This window comes from Vanessa cardui, chromosome 18 (assembly GCF_905220365.1).
Source record: "Vanessa cardui chromosome 18, ilVanCard2.1, whole genome shotgun sequence".
NCBI classification, from domain to species: Eukaryota; Metazoa; Arthropoda; class Insecta; order Lepidoptera; family Nymphalidae; genus Vanessa; species Vanessa cardui.
In genome coordinates, this window is record NC_061140.1 from 4867453 (window position 1) to 4893428 (window position 25976).

At 29.7% G+C, this 25976-nt stretch overlaps 1 protein-coding gene across 10 annotated transcripts in view; it reads left to right on the plus strand.

Annotated features, from left to right (window-relative positions):
• LOC124537658 (potassium/sodium hyperpolarization-activated cyclic nucleotide-gated channel 2) overlaps nt 1–25976 on the plus strand; it is a 255504-nt gene that overhangs the window by 170090 nt on the left and 59438 nt on the right. The window contains exon 1 of one of the 10 annotated variants that reach the window (XM_047114565.1): nt 5254–5428. The exons of 5 other annotated variants lie outside the window; for them this stretch is intronic. Coding sequence is in view for 1 of the 5 variants with exons in the window: in XM_047114562.1 (XP_046970518.1) it covers nt 13019–13082 (64 nt within the window). In the remaining 4 variants the exon portion in view is untranslated. Of the gene's footprint in view, nt 1–5253; nt 5585–12895; nt 13083–25976 lie in introns of those variants that run through there. 4 more of the 10 variants (XM_047114563.1, XM_047114566.1, XM_047114564.1 and 1 more) reach the window with 4 other exon arrangements.

A 25976-nucleotide genomic window follows, 5' to 3' on the forward strand; every position in this document is an offset into this window, starting at 1 on the left:
GAGAAAGAGGGAGATAACGCGACATCCTGACGATTACCTAAATATTCATATTACATGAATGTCAAAAAAGGATGTATATCATTATCTTTTTTTAGATACGGTAAAGCGTATTCAGCTTTATCATGTTAAAAAATAATAAATTATGAAAATATAATGAACGTTTAAAATTCCAAACATTAACTTCGAATGAGGCTATTATTAACTATTTTAAATTAGCATATTGCGTCCTTCGAGACTATTAAAGCATACTGCGACCTTCACTTATTTCATAACTATTGAAGTCAAAATTAGTTAAAGTTATACATGCATAACTAACAGCCGACGAATATCCCATAATTGGACTTACACCTCTTTTAATCTTTGATGATGTTTGGAGCTGGAATCTCCTTACAGCTCCGAAGCCGTTTAATGTATAAAATCGAATCTGCTGTTATCCTTTCTAAAGGATTGTGTAGACTCTGTAACTATACACTGTACTCTATGTAAATATACATCATCAAATATTGTGTATCGATTGTCTGATGCAACCCTAGAAGCTTTTACTCCTCGCTACAATAGATTACACGATGTTTTTTCAAATATGTACAGTCGGGATAAGAAAAGGTTCGTCACCTAAAGGTCCATTTTCGTGTGCTCAGTAGGAGCGATAATCTGCTTTACCGATCGCGAATGACATATTGTGTCACAATGATTCGATGTTTAGATTCAAAAGGTCCTAAGAGCTTAAGACTTGGTAAAGGTGTGAATTTGAAAACTGACGAAGGTTTTCTTACTTTAACTGTACAAAAACTGGTAATTGGTACACTTGAGCTGATGACTACCACCCCTATTCTGCACATATAACCTATTCCGTACATCGATAATGTGTTAAGAGCAACAAGGGTGTTAAACATCCCTTACGTGTCTATAATCACTGGCTCATTGAATCTTCAAACCGGATAGAGGATACTACGTAATACTATTAATTGGTAGACTATGCGATAAATTGGTATTACCTAAACTTACCACAAAGCCTTAAGTAATGCTGATCTCATAATCTCATATAAAAGATGCAACATTAAATTAATTGAATGTAACAATTACATCATAACAATGATCAAAATCGAACGTGCCTTTGATAGGAAAGGTTACCCAATAATTTTAATTAATAATGTATTTAATTGAAATCTGTTACCAATGGCGTTGAGCTGATAAGATAACACGGTCTTTGACTGCTGTTACGACAAAAGACAAACATTTCACAGCTTAGTGAAATAAGAAAGTGTTCTTTGTAAAACTCGGTGTTGCAAAAGTTGCGTCATGATTAAACTCAGCTTAAAATAGATGTTCGTGGGATTTATTAACAAAGAGTTTCCTGCAAACGTGAGTCAAGCAGGTAAATGACACAGGTACTATATTAAAAGATTGCCTATTTAATTTTTGCCGGTACATACAACAGTTAAGACCCTCTTAGCAAAGACTTCATATCATATTAAGGAATAGGAATATTTGATGATGCGGATTAAATAAATACATACGTTAAATACATATATGTACTGTGATCATGTGTCAGAATTTAATTTGACACATACAGGTCTCCTTACGTTCTTTTTCTTTATCGGTTGTCTTGTGTGGGATGAATTATAAATACAAATAAATCAAACGAAAACTGTTAGGTGCTTCCCCGGATTTGTAATCGCTAAGTTCTTTTATGAACTACGTGATACACATATTAACATACGTGTGAAAAGTCAACATCATTATTAATATTTAATGATGAAATTATATAAATCAAATAAATTATATTCCGGTCGTACGATAAACATATCTAAACTATCCATAAAGTTGGGTAAACAAAAACGTAATAAAAAAAAAGAATTTGGTATAAAAATCTCAAATAAACTCTGCCACGTGTGTATACACTAAACCGTATTGGAGTAGCGTAGTAGAATAAATTCCAACACTTCTCCATAAAGGGAGAGTCGCCTTATCCCTGTGGTGGAATATCCCTAAACGTATAATTGTTATATATAAGTAGTAAAGTAACAGCCTGTAAATTTCCACGCTGCACCAATGTGGGTTGGGGGAATGCTCATGTGGCAGAATTTCGATAAAATTAGACACATGTAGATTTCCTTACGATGTTTTTATTCACCGCCGAGCACGAGATGAATTATAAACACAAATTAAGCACATAGTGGTGCTTGCCTAGGTTTGAACTCGTAATCATCGGTTAATATGCACGCGTTCTAACCACTGAGCCGTCTCATCTCAATTGTTTTATATGTAGTATTATTTTTTCTATAGTCGCTCTACCCTAATTACTCAGCCGATGAGTGACAGTGCTATAGGATGTTGCAACTGCCTTCGGCTCAGATAACTCCCTTCTCCGAAACATAAAAGTTTATATTTATAGTGCATACAACAAATTTCATCGAAAAACAAATTCTTATCATTAAGATATCAGCTTAGGTAGACTAAAATAAAAAATGAAGAAAAACACATCAAAGATCAAAGGCACGGACTAACATGTTTGTGAAGCCAAAAATATAAAAATAAAAAAATGTCAGGTCTTTTATTGCTATAAAAGGATACAACTTAAGACCACATGACTATGAGAACAGAAACATATATAATTCGAATCCATGTTATGATTTAGGACCGATATTTAAAATTAAAAAAAAAAAGCTTAGACCCCAATTGGTCTAAAAGACGTTACCAACGCTATCTATTCATTCATTAACTGGTGAAAAATATCATTAATAGCAAACGTTAAGCTACATATATAAGTAATATTCATCATTCTTGGTAATCGTTTAAGTGTTTCTTATTTTGTTTTCTAACTTTAAAACAAATGGAAGAGTATTTTGTCTAATTTGATTCTTCAACAATAACACGTTATTTGAGCTAAACACGTCGAACGCTTGAGCTCGTCGTCGAGCTGTCAAGCAGAACTTCTTGCATTATAATGCAAATTTAACAGCGGTTTTTTGTTCATTGTGTATTTAAGACTTTTATAATAGTGGATCTGTAATGACGTCATAAGGACAGTATAAACCAAAGTCAATATATATAATGTGTTTTAAATCTGCGTTATAAGTTTCTTAGTAATTCAATGAACGCCGCTTTAATCCAGATTTCACAGGTTGAAATTGTTTATATTGAATGATTATAATGTGACCTCAGGAACTCTATATAGACAAGCCAGTGACGTATTGAAACAATATTCCCGTTTAATGATTCTTATCATTAATAAACAACATCCTGTATTATATTAAAGATTTTCTTATACATTATTTCAGTAACTAAGGTAATAAATTTTCAAGTTCAGTAATAAAACGTCATATAATGTTAAAGAGATAAAGAGATTTGATTCCTTTTAATACTTAAATACAGAACACAGAGCATAATACGTAGAGTGCTCGAATTGTGCCATTCCCCCGTCAATTAGTCCAAACCCATATTAAAATTGTATGTTCGCTTCAAAATTCTATCCGAACCGAAGCCTTTACGAATGCACGCTCGTTGAAATTGCAAATAAAAGAATTTTATAGTAGATGTATTTTACAATTTTGTATCGCATAGAAAATTTATTCACTGATAACTGTATTAATATTATTGTTTTTAAAATGTATTTTTTTAATTAAGATTACCAAAGTTATTAACAAAATTTCATGTTTTTATGCACGTCTATGGCTAATTCATGACAATTTTCATATTCATTTTATATGAATTAATATTTATAATAATCTCTCTACCTCATATTTTTAACAAGAAACGAAGCCGGAATCTATTGCGAATATCTTGAAATATTAATATAAAGAAAACCTTGCACGAAGCTCGACTACGTAACGCAAGTTTACACGCGCAAACCAACGAGGCCACGAATAGTTAAACCTCTTTGGAAGAGCGAGGTATATTAAATAAACTTTCGATATTCAAAAAATATAAAAAATAATTATATAGTACATATATTTCAACTGTTTTAGTTTTTACACTTGAGAATTTACTTTACCGGAAACAAGACTAAATAAAGCAACACAACTCCTCTAAACCGTTTATCTTCTAAAAACGCTTTATTATTAACACCAAGGAGAGAATTATGTTAGTTCGTATTTTCGTAGAATTTGGAATAGACAATGTAGTGATATAAGTTTTGTTATAACTCTCTACTATTTTGTATATCCTGTCTTTGTTTGTGAACAACTAAAAGGCTCTTTTAAGCTATAGCCTTTACCATTGGTGGTAGGGCTTTGTGCAAGCCCGTCTTGGTAGGTACCAACCACTCATCAGTTATTCTACCACCAAATAACAGTACTCAGTATTGTTGTGTTACGGTCTGAAGGGTGAGTGAGCCAGTGTAACTACAGGCACAAGGGACATAACATCTTAGGTCCCAAAGTTGATTGCACATTGACGATGTAAGGTATAGTTAATATTTCTTACAGCTTCATTGTCTATGGGTATGGTGACCAGTTACCATCAGGTGGCCCATATGCTCGTCCGCCAAACTACGCCATAAAAAAAATTGATACTTTAAATAAATTAACATGTATTTCAAAATATGAATCAAACCAGTGTACACTGAAATTATTTTCAGGGTAAAAAATATGACAAAATTACTATTAGTCATCGATAAAACAGGATGTTTGTATATATATTATTATTACAACTATACACGAACGTACGCATGTCACAAACACGAAATAACGTATACCGTAAATATAAATAAATCGTTATGAAACTTTCCGGAAAAGATTACTGTTAAATTAGCAACATATTTAACATGAGGTCATGTTATATTAGTCTGTCAGTTACACAAATAAATTTAAATTTTATTGCGAAAATTTCAACAAAGTCAACATTTGCAGTTGACGACTTAGTCCAAACCATTATTAATAACCACCAAAATATATTTCCAGATCTAAAGATATTGTACTTTATAAAAAAGCTTTAAAAAGCTTTCGTTCGATAATATTACAGATAAATTGTAACCACAATGTACTTAGATTCAGGGAAATAAATCGTAATAGATAAAAAAATACATCCATTTGATTTAATTGATATAATTACAAAATTAGTACAAAAAAGGCCGAAAAAAAATTAACATTGATTGCATTAATGTATCAGTGATTGTAATAATAAAAATTCGGCAACAGGAACAAGTTATCAATCTGCTAGCATTGACCATGAATGCTGGGCGTCAGTAGAAGCGACAAGGCGCATGGTCGTTTCCGAGTCTTGGCCTGCCAACGTGCAGTTACCCGCCGCCCGACCGAGCGCGCTGACATGTTGCGTTTCGTTACTGAAACAAGACCGACCACGCGACGCATACGCTAACTCGTGTCGCAAACTCGCAAACTCGTAAACCAGTGTTTCTTGTGTTGTGTTATTAATTTACAAAAGAAGAATTTATTCCAAAATGACGGAAAAAGGATATCGGCGTTATGTTCGTAGATAAATTATTTTAGGGAGTTAAAGCTTTATGTTGCCCCGCAATGCTGTCTGTTTGTATGGATATTTCGAATCCATTGGATCTAACGAAACGGTGTTACATCTAAGCCTAAGTTCATTGTGGTATATAATGTTCTAAGTGTTATATGTGGTATTTTATTATTTAAATTGTATTTCATTTATTGGTATGACGTTATCGCTTGCTAAATTAATGTTGCTTTATTCTAAATGTGGGAATCACGGTGATTTATCAAAACTGTTGGATTATAATTAAATATGTGCAAGCTAATTGGGTTAACTTGCTAACGCGTTCGTTCTCTCTGACTGCCAAAATAAACACGAATCTTTTACCAATAAGATTATTTGTCAGAACTACATGTACTAAACTAAAAATGAATTTATTGTGTACTAAAAAGTATGACTTACCAATTTGTCTACATTTAACACTAAAGAGTTCTACTTTCTAGTTTAAATAATGTTGCCAAATTATAAATATAACACACAAATAAAAAATATTTAAACATTTTTAAATGATACTCTTAGGAAAAATAAATATTTCCATCAGACAATAAAAATATCCGCAATATAAAAGGCGGCTTAAGTGTTGTAAAAGTAATCAGAACTAATATAATGTATTTTGTAGTAAGATATTAATATTATGCCTCAATATTATATTACCAACATAGCATATTTATTTATACTAAACTCAGTTTCCTCTTGTAAATAATATAATATAAGAGAGTAAGTATGACATTAAAAATATAAAAATTAAATACAGGAAACCACACGATTCCTATAAAAATAAAAACTGTAAAAATAATTTAACTGACGTTTGTATGTAGTCTTGGAAGTAGATTTTGTGATGTACAAATTTAAATGCATTCAATTGCAAAGCTATACCTACATTTTTGATATTGCAGTAACAAAAATCTATTTCATTGAATTCTAAAAGCTGACAATCCAAATAATCCTTTAAATTATAAAATGATGGACTTATTACTAGATCACCCTTCGATTTAAAACAATGTAAGATACTAACACAAGAGAAACATAGTTGATTTTCTTATAACGAACAATATAGTAGCTTTATAGAATAGGTCATTGTAGAGTCAATACAGGACCTGCAGATCAGGAATATGATTGTTATCGTAGAAGCGTATCAAGTTCATAATATTTTATACGATAATGTGCATCACAAACAAACATATCACGTTTTGACTTTTATTATTTGAGTTAATAATAATTGGTATAAATATTATTATATATTTATAAAAGCAACCTCGAGTTTCTTACTTCTTTTTAAGGATAAAATCATTAGTTTGTACTTGAAAATTATTTATTTAATGACTAAAGAGTTATTATATCAGTCTTAAATTTGTATACGACATAGAGATATTACCAAAAAGTTTTTATAGGAGAGTTCTATTCATCATAAATCGGGGTCTATTTGTGATTTAATTATTTTTTATATTTTTTTTAATTTTTCCTCAATGTCATGACGATACTCCGGATACGTCATCGTGTTAACTGATACTCCAAGTCAGCCAGGGTCCAATTGCCGTAATCCGCATAATGTCACACGTATTGCTTACATCCACTTGAGACTTGACATTGCAATATTATTTACCATTAGGATCACGTGGTGCCAAGACTATTGTACTCGATTAATTCATGTTTATTAAACAAATTAACGATATGATGAGCCCGGTATTGGATGCCTACATCCTACATCACAGCTAATTGTAGCTTCGATGTGTCGTAGCGTGACTCGAGAAAAATTTACTACCAAATAGAAATTAAACGTCACTACATATTTTCTTTAAATATTTCTGTCCTTCTAACAAATTTGTATACAATACTTACAAATTATTATTGTATATTAATAAAAAAACAACTAATTTTGTTTTGACATTCTTCAGTTTTTATCTATACTATACTATAATATTTATAACATTCGAATTAAAAAAGGTTACATTCCTATCAATCAATATATTTTTTAAATACGATTTTAATTTATATTTCTAATACTTAGTTGATATAATCTTAACTATGATTTAAGATATAACGTTTGTAAATAACAAAGATATCTTTTTTTTTAAGAATAGGAAGTGTTTTCATAGTTCCGTTAAAATTTCAATCACAAAATATTAAAGCAGCAAAATCTTAGCTCACAATGGTACTTTTTACGAGCGTTTATTTTAACAGTAACATTTTTTAGTGCTAATGCGGTAGTTACCGCTTTTTTCCCTGAGGTCACCAATTACAAAAAGCGTTGCAGAGATGTAGTGCTCAGATTGAATAATTCGATTGAAGTCGTCAGACAAACAAACGACCATTCGATTTAATTTACTATAAATAGCATGGGGTGTGCACAATGCTGTGGAGATTTTCAAATCATACGGTAAAATAACGGCAGTTATTGTTCACATATATTATCAATTGGATTATAGTTGAATTCCTTTTATATTTGTGCCGTTTAATGTTTATACGATTCTGATTGAATAATAAAAAAACAGCGAATATTATCATCACCGATTGAAACTCTTGTGAAATATTATCGATGCATTTTTTCACTTTAGTAGTTACATTTAATAAAGAATCGCTTAATATTTTGTATTTTTTATAAGGAGATAATCATTTGTCCCGATGATTATGGGACGATAGCTGCACGTAGAAAATCGGGTATGGTCTCATTTTGAAGATCTCTAGCCATAGAAAAATATGGAGGATTCTTGATTGAAATTTACTAAATTGGTACGATTTAACAAATATTTAATATTAGAGAACAGGAAAAAGTTAATGGCCGTTTAGAAAGCGGTACTACAGCTGTATAAGAAAAATAAAGAGAAATTTTAACAAAATGAAAAAATTTGGTATGGACAAAACTCTAATTCTTTTGAATAAACGGGACGTCAGGACGATTATATTTGTTTTCAATGATTTAGTGTACTATGTATGTATGTTGTGTTGGCATGGACAAAGAAGTGTAAAGAGGAGAAAAGACGACTAAAGAGGTCACGGATGGAGTGTGTGACTAAGGATATAAGAGAGATAGATGTGAATGATCAGATGGCCAACAATAGTGAATGTAAAGAAAAGACATGCTGACCCTAAATAAATTAGGACACGGGCAGGGAAAAGAAGATAACTAAAATATAGGTTGTAGCTCAAGTGGGACGCAGGACAGGGCTCGCTGCCAACCACTCAAAGTTTTACAATTACAAGTGTGATCTCATTAAAACACATGCATTGTTTAACGAGTGATTCTTCTTTAAATTGCTTTCACCGATTAAATTTTATATTTTCCTTTAACTTCATACTTTAACTTATATAGGATTTTATGTTTCGGGTGTTACCTAATACTCGTTAATAAAATATTTGAATTTGATTAATATAATCCGCAGATATTTTTAACTTTGCCGTTTCGTAAATACAAATCGTTTATAAAAAATTCGTTGGTAAAAAAGGCATATTATTCGATATAAGATTTTGTAGATGATAAAAAAGCTTGGAATTAATACCTGTTGACTTCCAAGTAGGATACATTAAGCCCACTTGAATAAAGTTTATTTTGATTTTGATTTTAATTTTGATAAGTGTACATAAAATACTCACTGTCATTTATGTTTTGCTATGACATTATCCTTCTAGCGTATTTCAAGTTCTATAATGATAGGCTATGTTATATATACCAAGGGATTTTGTGTAGGAAAACTAATAAACAGTTTTCCGTTTTTTAATTTTACTTAACTGCACCCGTTAGTGAATTCTTGCAACTGAATTTTAACAAAGTTTCAAACGGATGAATTTCAGCTGAAATTCTAAACACACTCTTAGGAATGGTTACGTGATAATTTATTCATACTGAGGACCAAATAAAAGTTTATTTTTATATTTACATTTTATAATTATAATTGAATTAACATTTCTTGATATTTTTTTTTCAAATATTATATCTTATTTATTTAGTAAAATACCATTGCCTGAACCGATAGTTGAGAATTTCATAAATGTCTGAATATTTTACATTGTGGTACATCGTGAGGTTACAAAAACCGCGAAACGGAAATTGAAAACATCCCAATTTATAATGTATCCCATTGCGGTGATTGGCATCATATCGCGATATCGTTTAAAACGCGTTTATTAATTTGTGACATAATCGTTATCTATATATTTTATATATAGATACATGCTCAAGGCATATAAATTGATTATTTTTATTCACATTTCTTAATTAAAAGTAACAGAAAAATATTTACCCGTCTGTTGTGAGACCTAGGATTATCATCGAAGTAATTACAAAACCAAAAATAAAAATAGAGTACCATACAAGGAGTTTGGTTAAAAATATATATTTTCGTGCTTTCCACCAAGCCGCATTGGAACAGCGTGGTGAAATATGTTCCAAACCCTCTCCTTAATGGGATAGGAGGCCTTAGCCCAACATTGGGAAATTTACAGGCTGTATGTAACTTTACTTTTTTACTTTACAATTTATTCGTAAAATAAATAAGATTTAATTATTAGTCAAAACAACATTGTTTATATCAATGCGTTATCGATATTTATAAATTCTATAATAAATTGCAGCAAGTCAAGATAGGTTAATGACTCTTGGCTGCAAAACTGTTCGTAAGAGGAAACACAATGTAATGTATCATTGGCAAGATTTTGATCAAAATATTTCAAAACAGAATCCAGTAAATACTCTGATATTACAGAATTATATATTTTGAAAATTATTCATTAGCAAAACATTTAAATAATTATAATAGAATTATTTCTACTTAGTTTAAAAAACTAAAATCAATTTGATACAATTACATTTTTAAATGTGTTAAATATTTATAGCATTATATTTCGAATATTCTTTTTCTCCTACTTTCCTCGCTCAGCTTTCAAGCTCTTTAAAATAAAAGGGAGATAAAATTACAGAAAATAATTATTTACGAACAGAAGTAAAATGATGAAACAGAAATATTTTCGCCTAGATTACGTTTATTATAATAACATGTACAATTATTTCATTTTTGTTATTTTGTATAATAAATAGTTATGAGATAATAAATTCATTAAATTAACAAAAGTCGCACGACCAACATACATCAGATTTAATTATTACAATTATTACACAGATAATTTTACATTATTACGCACACACAAACACACACACACACACAAACACACACATTTTTTATGCTTAAAAATATTATACATATAAAGTATGCGTTTTCCGTGAGCCTCAATATAGTAATATTTAACGTCTGGAATAAAATTCATTTTGTTTGAACTAGCGGGTAAATAAGAATTTAAAAAGAGATCTAGGTTAGTTATTTGGCGTCGATCTTGGCAATGAGATCAAGAATAAAACAGTTTAAAAAAAACAGACATATGGAATCTACGTATATCATAGCAGCACTCAAAACACCTAATGGATAAGATTGTGTTTATATAATCTGTCAAAATATTGTTTTCTTTCTTATATTAGTATAATTATTCGCTAGGGTTTATACAAAATTCGCAAATAAATCGAGGCTTTTAACAGAATTTACTAGGACTATACATGACTTTTAATTGTCCTTTTAAGTAAGAATAAGTCATTAAGTTCCGACTGTGTGTTTCCTTTACATTTATACAATATTTATTTGTGTGAGTGGAGTTATTCGTTGATTTTAATGTACATAATTATTAAGTGTATGCATTTGTTTTTTCTAATTCCAGTTTCAAAAGTGCTTGTAAAAATCGACTTAAATAAAGTTTATTTTGAATTCAAAGACTTATAAAAAAAAATATGAATAAAAGAATAATTAAATGTTGTACATAATTATGTGCATAAATATCCTATTATAGCTTTCCATCATAGTATCCTAACATACCTAATATTTACGAAGTTTTACAATGCATTGTATCTACAGATTTAGAATTAACGCGATCTTCTTGAAATCATTCGTCATTTCCATGAATCAAAGCGATGCCAAGAAATTCATAAAAACAAAACGTAATGTTTTTATTACATATATATAACTCCAGCTTTTAAACATTCGAATGCCATAATATTCTGAATTTTATATCTTTTAAACTGAAGCGTAGGTCTGGCGTTCACTGGCCCTTAGGCGAAAAATACAGTCATGATATTAAATATTTCAAGTATCTCTTTTCATACCGTTCGAATACACTTCAATATTTTGATTAAGAATCTTTGGAGTTTGGAGCAGATGTAAATTTTTACCAACTCTACATTTACGATTCAACTTTGATGTTTGTGCCAAAATCAACATAATCCTGATATGAACAAATGGCAAAACTGCGTAGTATATAACAAGTTTAAAAATAAGCTATAAAAAGCAATGTTACCCGTCTCTATATATACTTTAATTTATATAAATAAGAAGAATTAATGTGTTAAATATATTCACTTGCTGGGTAGGTACTAACCAAACAACAGATATCCTACCGCCATTTAGCAAATTTTAAGAATTGCAATTTTGCAATTTAGAGTTTTTGAAGAGCTAGTTTAACTGCAACGGAAATAATAACTTATTTCCCAATGTTGGTGGAGTGTTGCAGTAAGAAATAGTTATTTTTTATGGTTATTTTTCTTACAGCGCCATTGTCTATGGGTGGTTGTGACCACTTACCATCAGATAGCCCACTTGTTTATGCGCCTACTTATATCATAAAAAAACATATATACATATAATAGCTTTAACATACTAAAGAATTGGGATCACGTCAATATCAAAAAGATGAGTTAAGTAGCAATGTAAAGTTTAAGTCATAAATTTACTTAGCAATATATTGAATACTTAAATCATTAGATTTATAAAAGATAATTTATCTAGCCAATTACATTATCTGTTACATATCTATCATTGTGCAAATCGTGTACGTTATTTGTTTCTGAAGAGTATTTTTTATTTCGACGTTCGAAGCAAAACAAGTTTATTTTTATTGCAATTTCATGTTTACTTTTCCGACTGTTTTCTTTTACGCAGTAACATCGCGCTGTATCATTGTGCACGGATGTGGGTGCAAACACAGATGCACTCTATTTCCTTGCTTTCATAATTCAACGGACTACCCGACAAGAGGGGAGAGTGGTCAGGCGCAAATCCAACAGCTTCACTTGATCTCCAAATCAAGGAGTACCAACGACGTAACTCCCGACTGATATCGACAGAATCCTTACACAAAAACTGATCTAATAATATTTTGCTGTACCTGAGATTCAAACCCATAATCGTAATCTACACCCCGATAAGCTAGCTGTTGATCTTGTTGGCACTTTTCTTTACTATATTCGTAGTAATATACGACAGGTGCCATAAAACAAGCAATATTTTAAATTATAACTGCAGTTAACCGCCACGTGAACAGCTAATCACTTATACAATTCCAATGTTATTTATTAAGGTATAAATTATCAATATTACTTCATCGTCGCAGTATTGTATTCGTTGTGCAGTAAGCATGCCGTGTGCATCTATAGAATTACCTGCGTTCGTAGTGCGCTCAGACGCCTCGGATATACGTAAAAGTTGATAATTGAAACACATGAAACGATGCAGTGTGTCTCTTAGTAATGGATTACGAACGAATTGCTATGTTTTTTAAGAAAAAAAATTCGATCACCGAGTATTCAATGAGTAAGATTTTTGCTTTTTTCCTAAAACACGTAAAGCGCATGGCAGTGCGTCATCCAAGTTGTCTTGTCTTTATTCTAGGCCACATTTGACACATATGACTTGAATTACTTAATAATATAAGCTAAAATTAAAATAGTTACAAGTAATATCTTATTAATAAACATGTTTTGGACCCCTTTTAACCAATTAATTCAATAACATTTATATTCATTTATACTTCGGGATATTTTGTGCATATCGAGATGAATCCAAATTTTGGAATATAAGTCATAAGCCCAATTTTTAATTATTTATTTGAATTCTAACTTGAGCTGAAAATTATATATTATGAAAATAGCTAATTATTTACGCGAATGTGTTAATTACTATCATATTTTATAATATGGAATAATATTATATAAATGTGTTCTCAATTTCGTAATTACAGCGCTTTTGCAATGAATAAATTTTCCTATTATAAAAGCGTACAAAGTACCACGTACTCTTGATGTGAGCACCGCTACAAATTATACGCTGCCTCAATAAATTGGGCCAGGTATTGAAACCCGTTGAAATAATCACGTAGACACATTATAAAAATCCTCATATGTTTTAACAAAACGTATTTTTCACTCATACATAAAGCAATATATTAGAAATATACTTTGTAGTAGGCGTTACCGATTATAATGTTTTAAGTCAAGCATATTACTATATAGCTTAAAATGTATGTTATGAACTCGTATCGATATTCCTAAATGTCAGCTTCAGGTAACATAATGCAACATAATGACTTTGTTATAATCGTGTACTTAATTGTTTAGTTTTATCATTATAATAAATCATTCCCAAATATTTCCCTTTGGTTAAAATTTAAGACATTTATTTCCTAATGTTTTCGAATAAGTACAAAAACAGTTTGAAATCAGAAGCGCACAAAAACAAACATATCCGTTCACATCTGTCTACCCTCTAAAAACTCGTGCGGATCGTCGGTATTGTCGGATGAAAAACAGGGATAGATTTCAAAAATGCCGTCTTAACACACATCCAACAAACAAAATATCGTTCGTAAAGTACATTTCATTCACTCATTCATTCATATTGTTATCGCTGAATACAATACACCACCAAATGAATGTTATTTAATTATATTTCTTGTCCTTCCCCTGATGCTTTATACCTTACACTATGGATAATGATAAATACTTTTTGGATGTAGATAGATTTTGTCTTGAGATCCTACAAAGGGCTGATTTAACAATAATTGTAAATACTAATATATTTGTAAATCAATTTCTTTGAAAAGAGTAACTAACGCGTTTCTTGCCGTTTTTACTCGCTGGAGGCTGCTTACCGAAACGGCGTTATATTGACGATTAAAAAAATAGCCTTATTTTCAATTTTCCCTGCTAAAATATTCTTGATTTGATTATGGCACTACTTTTGCTATCTATTTAAACTGTATCATAAAAGAGTAAAATTACTTATTTTTTCTATATATTACACTAGAATGTTAATTTAGTCCATTGCTATAATCAACGTTAACTGCTGTACCTATTTAGCACTTACAAAAGTACACAAATAAAAACAAATCTAATTTTATTAAATTATATTTTTCAAGGATAGAAAACAGAATACGTAAAACTTAATTTGAATATCCTTGCGTGAAAATATATGCAATTTAGATAACATTTATTGAATAATAAGCATAAGTGCACGTGTTATAGAATAAGTGCATTTATATAAACAAATAGGTACATGTTAAATAATTAATCAGTGTTATATAACGCTATATACTTCAGTTAAATGTACAATATTAATAAAAAAATCATAAAGTTATTTCGATAATGTATAGAATAATCAAATTTAAATAAAAATCGACTACCTTTGTAGTTCCTTATACCTCACTACTAGTTTATTGTTACGATTATTAAAAAAAAGCAACGATAGTGAAAACTTTTTAAAGGTCTTGTGATTGGTACACTTAATAATATGCTACGTAAATTATCCCCTATAAATCCTCGCAAGAGTTTAATAAGGCCAAGTTGCAAACAAGTAAACTTGATTGCTTAGCCCTTACCTACATAAACTAAGAATCTTATCACGAAATTAGGATTCATTCGATTTATTAATAAATCTTGATATCTCGTTTTATATCACATGATATAATAATAGTGTCTTATAAAAAATATTAATAATAAATAAGAATAAAATGCACTATTTTAGAGTAAATCTTTTTCCTTAAAATCAAGACGTTGTCATTAAAATATATAGTAAACAGCGGTAATTCCCTCGGTAATGTACTTTATAACAACTCAGCATCGTTGAATACATTATTGTCATTAGTCACAGACAAAGTTTACGAAGAAAGAAAAAAAAAACATCACTATTTGTTTCTGCTAAAATTTTCAAATTTAAATATCGAATTAAAATTGGACGAAAGATACAGAGCAACATAAAAACTTTTATAAAAAAAAAAGTTAAACTTCGAAATTAAAAAAAAAAGTATACATACAAACTTGCCTGTATTTAATAAGATATTACATAAATAATAATAAATTAAGGACTAATAAAACGTTGAGATATAATATTATCTCCTGGCATTGATTTACATTCCTTTGTGTTGCTTAACTGACTTTTATTGAGATGTTGCAATAATTTCTAAAATTGATTGATAACTCATGCGCCCTTGTCATGTATTTATATCCGCTTTAATCCAGTTTAACTACTCAACTAGATTTAAATGGCCCACTTAAGGTAAGCGGTAACCTCTATGTATAGACATTATTAAAGGAGACAATTGTGTTATAGAAAAATATAGGCTAGTTTTTATATCAAAGATATATACCGAAAATAGGATTTAAGATATAATAACAGTATTGTACAGTAACAGCCTGTAAATTTCCCACAACTGGGCTAAGGCCTCCTATCCCATTAAAGAGAGGGTTCTGGAACATATTCCACCACGATGTTCCAATGCGGATTGGTGGAATGCACATGTGGCAGAATGTCGATGAAATTAGACACATACATGTTTCCTCACGATGTTTTCCTTCACCGTCGAGCATGATATGAATTATAAACACAAATTAAGCACACATATATATTTGTGCTTGCCTGGATTTGAACCCGAAATCATCGGTTAAGATGCACGCGTTCTAACCCCTGGACCATATTAGCTTTTATAAAATCCTTCCCGTTTTTAAGCTAGATTGTAATATCATGTTTTTAAATGACATAACTGGCTAATGGATTGTTACCTACACAGATAAAAGCTACAGCAACTTCGTAGTAATATATTTATTCGGTAAACTATTAATATTTACAGTCATTATTATTATTTAATGACTTAACAAAGTCATTAGGTGTGCGAACAAATTATTCGGGCCAACGTGAATTTCAGAAAACAAATATTTACTTTCATAACAATATAAGACTAATCAAGTCAACTTTACAACAATTATTCAAATATTTACATTTTCAAAATATCGGTTTTAAAAATCGAACAATGTTTTCGTCATAATAAAAAGGTCGAACAAAAGAGGTCGGAAATTGTCGTTTTAACAACTATTTGTCAATAAACTTTATTATGATATAACAATGCCCAGATAGCATCACCTGTTTAGCTTATAGAATAGAGTATTATCTGCTACAGTTGACAAAAACGAGTCAATATATTGTAATATTTATTTAGGATTTCTAAGCTTCAGTTGGAATTTCATTTACAAAGTTTTTTAGTACATATATTTGAAAACTGTACAAATATTCCTCGTCAAATAATAGCCGACATCTATTTCCAAAGGTCTTTCAAAATTAAATGCCCGTTATTTAATAATAACAGCATTTATTTTTAAGACAAAATATGTTCTATAAAAAATAAAATAACACATTCCTAATTTTTATTATTATTTTCACAAACTAACCTCGTTAGTCTTGTCAAGTTTGATTTAATTATTCTAAATCCTTCAAATATATATTATAAATATATCTATAAATAGGAAACAGAATTTATTATAATTAAAATTTCAATGTTTATTTCATCTCAAATTTTTAGTACATGCTTAAATTATTTCAACTTCCTTTTAAAATTTAACAAATAGAAATACTTCACTGAGAGTTATTATGTTGCAAATAAGTTGACAGTCGTGGAGAATTCTGACTGATAGCGTTCGTTCCATATGACAGCCACTATATATTTTTGTTTAATCTGTGGCACCATATAGTAAAACCTCTTTTCAGCGGATGAGTACTAGATACCATGTCACGCTTATTGAAAACACTCAATAGGTCATTAGGTATGCTCAGTGGATTCGTTGCTAAGCGATTTCAATTTTTATTTCAATGTTTGGCAAATATGAATGATTTAAACACACTTTCAATAAGTTGTTATGTTTTTCTACATATAAGAAAATATTTTAATAGTATGTTAATATACTGTATCCTAATCCCACTAAGAAATTGAATTTGTTATATATCAAATAAACAAAATGTTCAAAGAAAAAAGTTCGACAAGGACAAAAAAAGCTTTTAAGATTAGAAGCAAGATAAGCGGTGACCTTTTCTAATATCATTAAGCTTATTTGGTCACCTTTGTTCGCTACAGTTCAAATGCAACGTAACCTTCTCTGAGAAAAAATCTACTTATGAATTAAAAATACATATAACGTTAATTAAATCCAATTGAAAAATAAACATGGATGTGAGTCGCGCACTTCTAATTAAAAATATATAAATTTTATAATTTTAAAAAAATACTGATACCACTCCATTGCAACGACTCTTGACTAAAGTTTTCAAAAGCTAGATATATAAGAGTTATAGAGTTTTTTTTAATTTAAAAATGATAATAATGTTTCCGCCGACTTTTGTCGTGTGTATTTTATTTCAAATTAACAACTTATACAAAAATGTATAACACTACATCCGACTGACATCTAAATAAAATATACTATATTCGAGTAGGCTTTAACGAGCACTCTTGAATTTTCATCAGAGCTACCACCATTTAGAATGTAAATTAAACCGAGACGAACGGAGAAAATCAGTAGTTACTCTTTTCCATCGTTGGAAATACAAAGCTATGTCAGTTAAATATAATTAAATTTATATATCCTGCCAGAATGTAAACAAGTATATACTCGTATACAAAAGACTTCTCAAAAAACTTGGCAGACGTTGTCATGCCTTTGTATGAAGTGTTCCTGGCCGATTTCAGCTATAATGACCACTGCTAAAAGAAAAAACACCAATACGTAGAACATACAATAATACATATGTGTGTACGCACAAACACTAACACAATCTGCTTTCCTTTCATAATCCGATAGGACGGAAAATACTACACGACGTATAACAGGCTATTAAGACTGTATGTACTTCCCGAAGCAGGGGAATGTACCAACCAATTACCAATCTCCGAACTAGTACTGAGAATTTCTCGACGAAAAAACCCAATAACCTTTTAGCAACCACATCCTAGATTTAAAGTTTAAACTTAGAGCCTCAACAACAGCAGCCTATAGACCAACGAGGGAGTTCTGTGTATATATTTACCAATTGTCCGAACGATTGTTTTAACGGTATACAAATTCATGTACAACGCCATCTAGTGGCGAGTTATTCGTTAGTTAGTTTATTTTATAAGAACTTTCTCTATAGAAATATTTTCTGATCTGCAACCGTCATGATATATAATCAAATGATGCTGAAGTTTATTAATCTCAAACAACATGTTCATTCCTTTTTTTATATACATATATATAAAACCTTTTCACCTCACTGTCACAGCCAGATAAGATAATTGATTCATTGACCTTGTTAATATGAGGAAGTGCATTTATTAAAACAAGTACAAGTTAATAACTTATGTTATTTTTATGGACCGTGTAATAGATGTGATAAATGAACGGACATGTTATGACAGACACAACTTTTAAATGAAATGTACTAAGTACGGAGATAATAAAGATCAGCTGAGAAGTTAATAGCGTAACAAACAAACAAATAAACGATGTTATCTTTCGTACTAAATACAATTATTAGGATATCGGTTTCAAAACAATAAATATAGCTGTCTTATTTTTTTTATTTTTATTTCAATATTTGCGAAGGTTTTAATTAAATTGAAACGAAATATTAAAGAGGTTTTTATTTTGTTAGCTTCATACGTCGTGTCCTTACCAAATGGCGGCAGGCAGTCTGCCAAGTATGGTTGTCGTACCGGTTTATTCGAGGTGCCATATCAAAAATTGTAATATATATTTTAATATTAAAATAACTCTTTCATCGCTAAAAGATTCATTGATAGCAGCTATTTTTTATTTAAAGTAAGTTATTATCTCGTTTCCTTACCTTATTTTTTTTATTTATTTCATTTCTTTACGAGGTCTATGTCGATATATTAAGCACTGATTAAAAAACTTAGTGCTTCATATTCCCAAGAATACATATTCCTATCGTTAAAACGTGCATAGGCAAATTTTGTTTCAGTTCTTGGATTCATATTGTTATAGATAGTGTAACGAGAAAGTTGAAGGTTATAGTATGTCACGAGACGTCGTTTAAGAATCGTATTCGTGACTTTAAAATGTATAAAAACGATTATTAATAATGTACGAAAGTGTATGAAACGGGTATGTAGAAATAAAAGCACGTGAAACCGCAGCATTCACCTAGTATATAAATAAAATATTTTTAGAAATCTTTTTGCGTAAATACTTTAGAAAACTTCTTGAGAAATAAATCAATCCCAATGCAACAATATTTTTCATAGAAACAAAACTATATTATCGATTGATTAACTAATAAAAGTTATTGTTAAAACTTCAGTAGTTTACAGTTTGCTTTGGTAAATTAGGGAATTTGCTCAAATATATTATCTTCAATATACTATTAACCAACTCAATTCTCATAAATCCCTCTCATAACACAGTAAAAACATTATAACCATTTTGAAATGGAATTTGAGCTTTAACGTAGTTAAACAAATTTAAATGCCTAAATAAATGTTATTACTGATTAAAATTATTGCGGAAATGGTTTATCTTAAAACATTACATTTGGGCAAAACCAAAAAGCTATTCAGATGAATAAAAATAACATTATTAGGTACATATTTATATCTATATAAAAACTATGGATCAATACCGAATGGAAACTGCCGACAATTTCATGTAGATACTCGCTAAGAAGAAACTTTTTGGATAGATCTGTTTTTAGCAGTATACACGAACAAAGAAATCTATATTAATATAACAAAATTAACCCATAAAACATTTGATGAAGATGAAATTTCGTGTGGAGATAGTTTGATACCCTGAGAGGACAAAAGCTATTTTAATTCACCTCTTGATATAGGTAAAGCTCACGCGGATAAAGTCGCAGGTTCTGCTTGTATTATGAAACATAAAAGCATTACAAGATCTATAAAATATATGAAGATAATAGTAGACTTCAATGATTTAGCAAAATATTGAATACTGCATGAAGCCTTTATAATTATCATGACAAAAATATTCATATAAGTTTATGTAAACAATAAACGCCTTTATCAACTTGGAATACGGATTAAAATACAATAAATTAAATTTGGCTTTTATAATTAAAATTAATGTACGTTAAATATACACGTAATATTTTATATTTTTTATTACAAGCATGTTTTCTAGAATCATATTTTATCTCACTAATTAGGGAGTATTTTATTCACAACTAGCTTTAAATATATTATGCATTTTCATACTTATGGACGTACTTTTTTCTCTTTAGAATGAAATGCTCAGGGAAACTGTTCGTGTATTGTGCAAGGATTTAACTTACATTAGTAATGGGATGGTAGCTTTATAATGTAGTTACCACTCACCTTGTATACGTATCACCAAGCTAAATATTTAAATTTTAAATAATTATCATCTCTATAATCACATAAAATTTCAAGTACTTAAATATACACAAACTACAATTCTAAGCATTGCTTATTACTTTATTTGCATGCATGTGTTTTTAACGTAATTGCTTATTTATATATTATGTAAATCTATTTGTGCATAGAGTAAAAAGAGCAGATAATAGTTATACAGGTTTATTCTTTAGTTATTGAAGTTATTCAGAATGGCCGATGTCATTATGAATTGACGCATTATCTATTAATATAATTACGCAATGAATATAATATCCACAGCGAATGAGCCATAAATAACATGCACATAGGATATATCATAGTAAGCACCAAGGTGATCGAATATTTTACTTAGACAAAGATTCAAATCAAATTAAAATATACTTTATTCAACTAGGCTCTTACAAGCACTTTGGAATCGTCATTTAACAACTATTTTAAGTGAAGCTACCACCGGTTCGGAAAGTAGGTTCTACCGAGAAGAACCGGCAAGAAGCGAACGGCAGTAGTTACACTTTTTAACCATTTAAAAATACAGACATTTTAGTTAATTACAATTATATATGTATGTAAAATCTAATACCTTAATTTCAAAATCAAGTGAAAAATTCTATTGCTAAATAATAATTACTCATGAAGATAAGGACTGAATACTTGATATGGACCTAACCAAAGCATCACGGTTCAGTAGCGATAAGCATGCATCACTCGATATTGAAATGATAAATAAGATCGATGACGTCACTTACTCTCCAAGACACGTGCCTAAACTAAACAACACGTAACACACTGGTTAACCAGCAAAATCTATAAATATTTAACATCTAATAAAACTTTGACGGAGTCTCGTGGAATATTTTTGAAAAAGATCGTTTTGTGGATTAGTTTATTTGGAATGTCCATACCACATTCAACATAGTATATAAGCAAATTTAAAACTTTAGCTACTGAATGATACAGAATATATTAAATGTAAAGCTAGATTAGGTACTATTTACCCCCAAAGTATTGTGAATTAATTATATCCTACTTAAAAATCTACGAATTCGGTGGTAATGTTTAATAATTATTTATTGACTCAGTTCATTTATACTCGGCTGTACTAATGCTTTTTTTGCTTGACATGTTTGCTATATATATTTTGTATGCTGTGTCAATTACATACAATAAACAATATAGCATATGTGTAACTGAGACGTCGATCTTGTAGATCATAAAGCCGCAGATTTCAATATCGTGGTTTCAAATCTCTGTTCGGCACATTAAATAGTTATTGGATTTCTCTGTGAAAACAGACACAATAGTAGCCCGATGTTCATAATTTTAATTGACTTGGAAAGCACGTTATTGGTCCAAGAGCCTGTAACGACACCAGTATTCATGCGTCCGTTCGAGCATTTTAGATTGTCTTGCGCTGTTAAAAGGCGCAGCCGGAAAGACACCATATATAATATGATTTAAATATTGCCTTAGAATAGTGAAGTAAACTCTTAAAAACATTTTAAAGTCATCGCGTGTTTTTCGATCAAATTTTAATCAAAATTATCTATCATTTATTGCATAACAAATTAGAAAAGAGAAGATAAATTTTACGTAAGTTGCTGTAATAAAATGATTCAATATCGTGACTTATCATTTGTTGAGTTTAATCTACAATATGGACTAATTTATTTTATAATATTTGATTTTGCAATAAGGTATCGTCAAAGGTATTGTTATTACTCTACTCTAGTTAATTTATGCAGTTTGAAGTATTATGCGAAAGTATTTTTAATCAAAGTAAAAACTACGACCGGTGCCGATAAAATATCCAGCTCTAAAATGAATCGGAGAAATAAACTCGATTCGAAATTTTTAAAATGATATTATTTGTCAAATAATATCGATTACAATTCGGAATATTAAAAAATAAATAAAAAAATCTATAAAACGTCGACTTCTGTATTACCTATTTGAACAAATAAAAAATATATATTATAAGAAAAAGCATATGTCGGAGAAATTGTATAAATACATGGAATAGGTCTCTCTCCTCTAAAATATATCATTTTTACAAAGTTCATTGACCCTTGTTCGGCCCTCCTTTTGCCATCCACGTTGATTCATTAAGTTATATTTTCTTATGTGAATAAATAATTCTATCTAGTTAAATCAAGGATTTTTTTTAAATAAACATTCGATATTACTTAGTAATGGGTGATGCACTTTGGTATGAATTCAATTATGTTTAAAAAAGTAATTTCCATAAAACATTTCCATTAGTTACTATTCCATTAAAAAAATTACAACATAGGTACTGCATTACCGTCGATGAGAGCAAAAACTAACAAAACAAAACAGCGGAATGATTTATTGACATGATTCAAGCGCTTTATTCTCTTATGTCATGTATTTAATAATCTATACATCTATTATACAGCGCTTAGATTATTTTGATGCAAAAGGAACTAAGCTGATGAACCTGATAATAAACTCCTATGAATTATCGTTACTTTGACTTGGTACCCGTAATGATATGGGATTGTGACGGTTGTAACAGTTGCAAACAAAAATACCTAGGTACATATTATCTACTCCTACAACACCCAGAGTAATAAATGTAAATAAACCAAATATGGTTTTAAAATACTGTATCATCATGCTCATAATTTTTTATAACTTTAAATAAGACTATCTACAATATTCATATAATGTTACATAATCTACGTCTATGACATGAGTTACATCTGCAGTGTTTATTGTAGATCGTTTTCAATTTTTCATTGAACTTATTATATATAAAATAGTAGAGATATTGAATTCAATTTTATGAATTTTTAGATTTGTTTTTCACATCGAATACATGTTATTGAACATACATATTCCTAAATATATATTATAATTTTATTAATTTTAAAATTATTGAGAATCTATGATTGCGCATATCAAATACATTTTATATTATTAGCTTCACTGTGCTAGATTTTAAATTAGGTCAAAATTAAACATGTAATTATTTATGAAACCGTATCTTTACCCAACATTCGCGCTGCCCATAATCGCAAGTAAATTATGTAAAACAAGGACTCTACGCCTTTCATAATCTGCCGCTTAAGCCTCAAGACTTAAGCCTTAGTTAATAAAAAAACGGGCTGTCACGTAACTTATTTATACTTGTTAAAGGCGCTTTCTTAAGGAGAAGAATTTGAAGCTGATCTAATATGGAGCTCAACCGCGCTTCATAGACTCAGCAATACTTTTCACTATATTTTTCTGCACTCCCAATTTCGATATGTGGAACGTGCTATACGTACTACTATGTTTGTCTAAGATCTCTACCCTAATAGGCATATTGGCCCAGTGATAAATATTATATTATAATAATCTATTTTAAGCAAAATGTACAGTAAAAGCTTGTAAGAGGCCCACTACAGTTCTTTAAAGGGCTTGCTCTTGATAAGAAGGTTTGAAGGTTACTTCACAATGATTTTATGAATAACAGATCCCAAATAAAGACATGAAAACAGTAGTTATTCGAGCTGAAAACTGTACACCAACATTTATCAAACACTCACACAATACTTTTCTTACCAACAGATATGATTAAAGTACTTATACAATACACCTAACAGCTTCATATATCGATTGAGTCAGATCAATACGGGAATACCCTTCAAACGTAAAACTAAGAAATACGGTTCCATTCAAAACGAGGTCCTCAAATATTTATCTGCAAGCCTCCGAACGGATCTCTCCGTCCTTGCGATCTTTAATATTTAATGTAACAGTCGGTAACAATACCAAGAACGAACAATGCCTACTGAAGCAAACCTAAAGGACTCAAATACATATATTTTACGAGATATATGTATTTTCCATTAATACTCATTGTTTACAATGTACTTATATTCTCCTCAGTGTTCTGGACCATTTAAAAAATATATTATTAACAAAAATATCACAAATATTTAATTATAACTCTTGTTAATGTAACAATATTAAGGTAATATAAACGTCTTTTGATTGAATAAAATAAATATGTTTTAACCGACTAATTATAATTAAATATTTGCTAACCATATTTAAGTATTAACACAAACAAAATGATGACATTCCAATATTTACTTTTTTTGAACTAGTACATATTTTGCGGTTTTAATGTCTTTACTTCTTATACTTTATCAAATAATTAAATTACAAGAAAGAGGCACCAATTATTAGTTAATGATTTTGTATAATTAACTTTTGGAACTTAATGAGACAGGGTCATAGTACGGTCCTATAACTTCCTAAATAAAACTAAAAGACCACGGCCGTACTTACAAGGTCATTTCCTCATGCTTGTCATTAAAAATTACTCGATTTCGTTATCGGTTATATTTAGTTATATATCGCTTAAAGAAATGTTACAAAATTCTTATAAAATAATCATTTAATAATTGTATAAGTTTATATATTTGACATTGAAAATAATGTACTTAAAATTATGCTTTGATATCACATCCACTATGCCTGAATTATATAAGATTTATTGCTCAGGAAAAAATATTCATCTGAATAAATAATTTCTTTGTTTTTTTTTTAATAGGTTAAAAGGAAGGAAGATATAATGTGTATTCAAAATACATAACAAAGAAAGTATCACATAATACGTTATTAGGCGATCCCGAAAATCCAGAATATGTCTGAAAAATCTATAAAATTCGGGTAGCGAGAAGAGTATCAGGCAGTTCTATAAAAGGCGTTGATGAAATAAATGGTCACGAAATATGATCGTCGCATTTAAATGAACCCGTTTACATACGAACCATTTCATTCATATACAATTTTGTCAAATTTAAAATGCGTTGAATACATATATTAGATGCCTGGAAATTATGAGAGTTACAATTCAGTAACTTTTCCAAAGATAATTATTATTGTAAATATAAAAAATTATGTGACAGTGTAGATTAATCTTCAAACAGAGGTGGAAATATTGTAAAATATAGATTTAAAGATAAGCTTTTGATGTAAGATGAAATAAATCTGTTGCA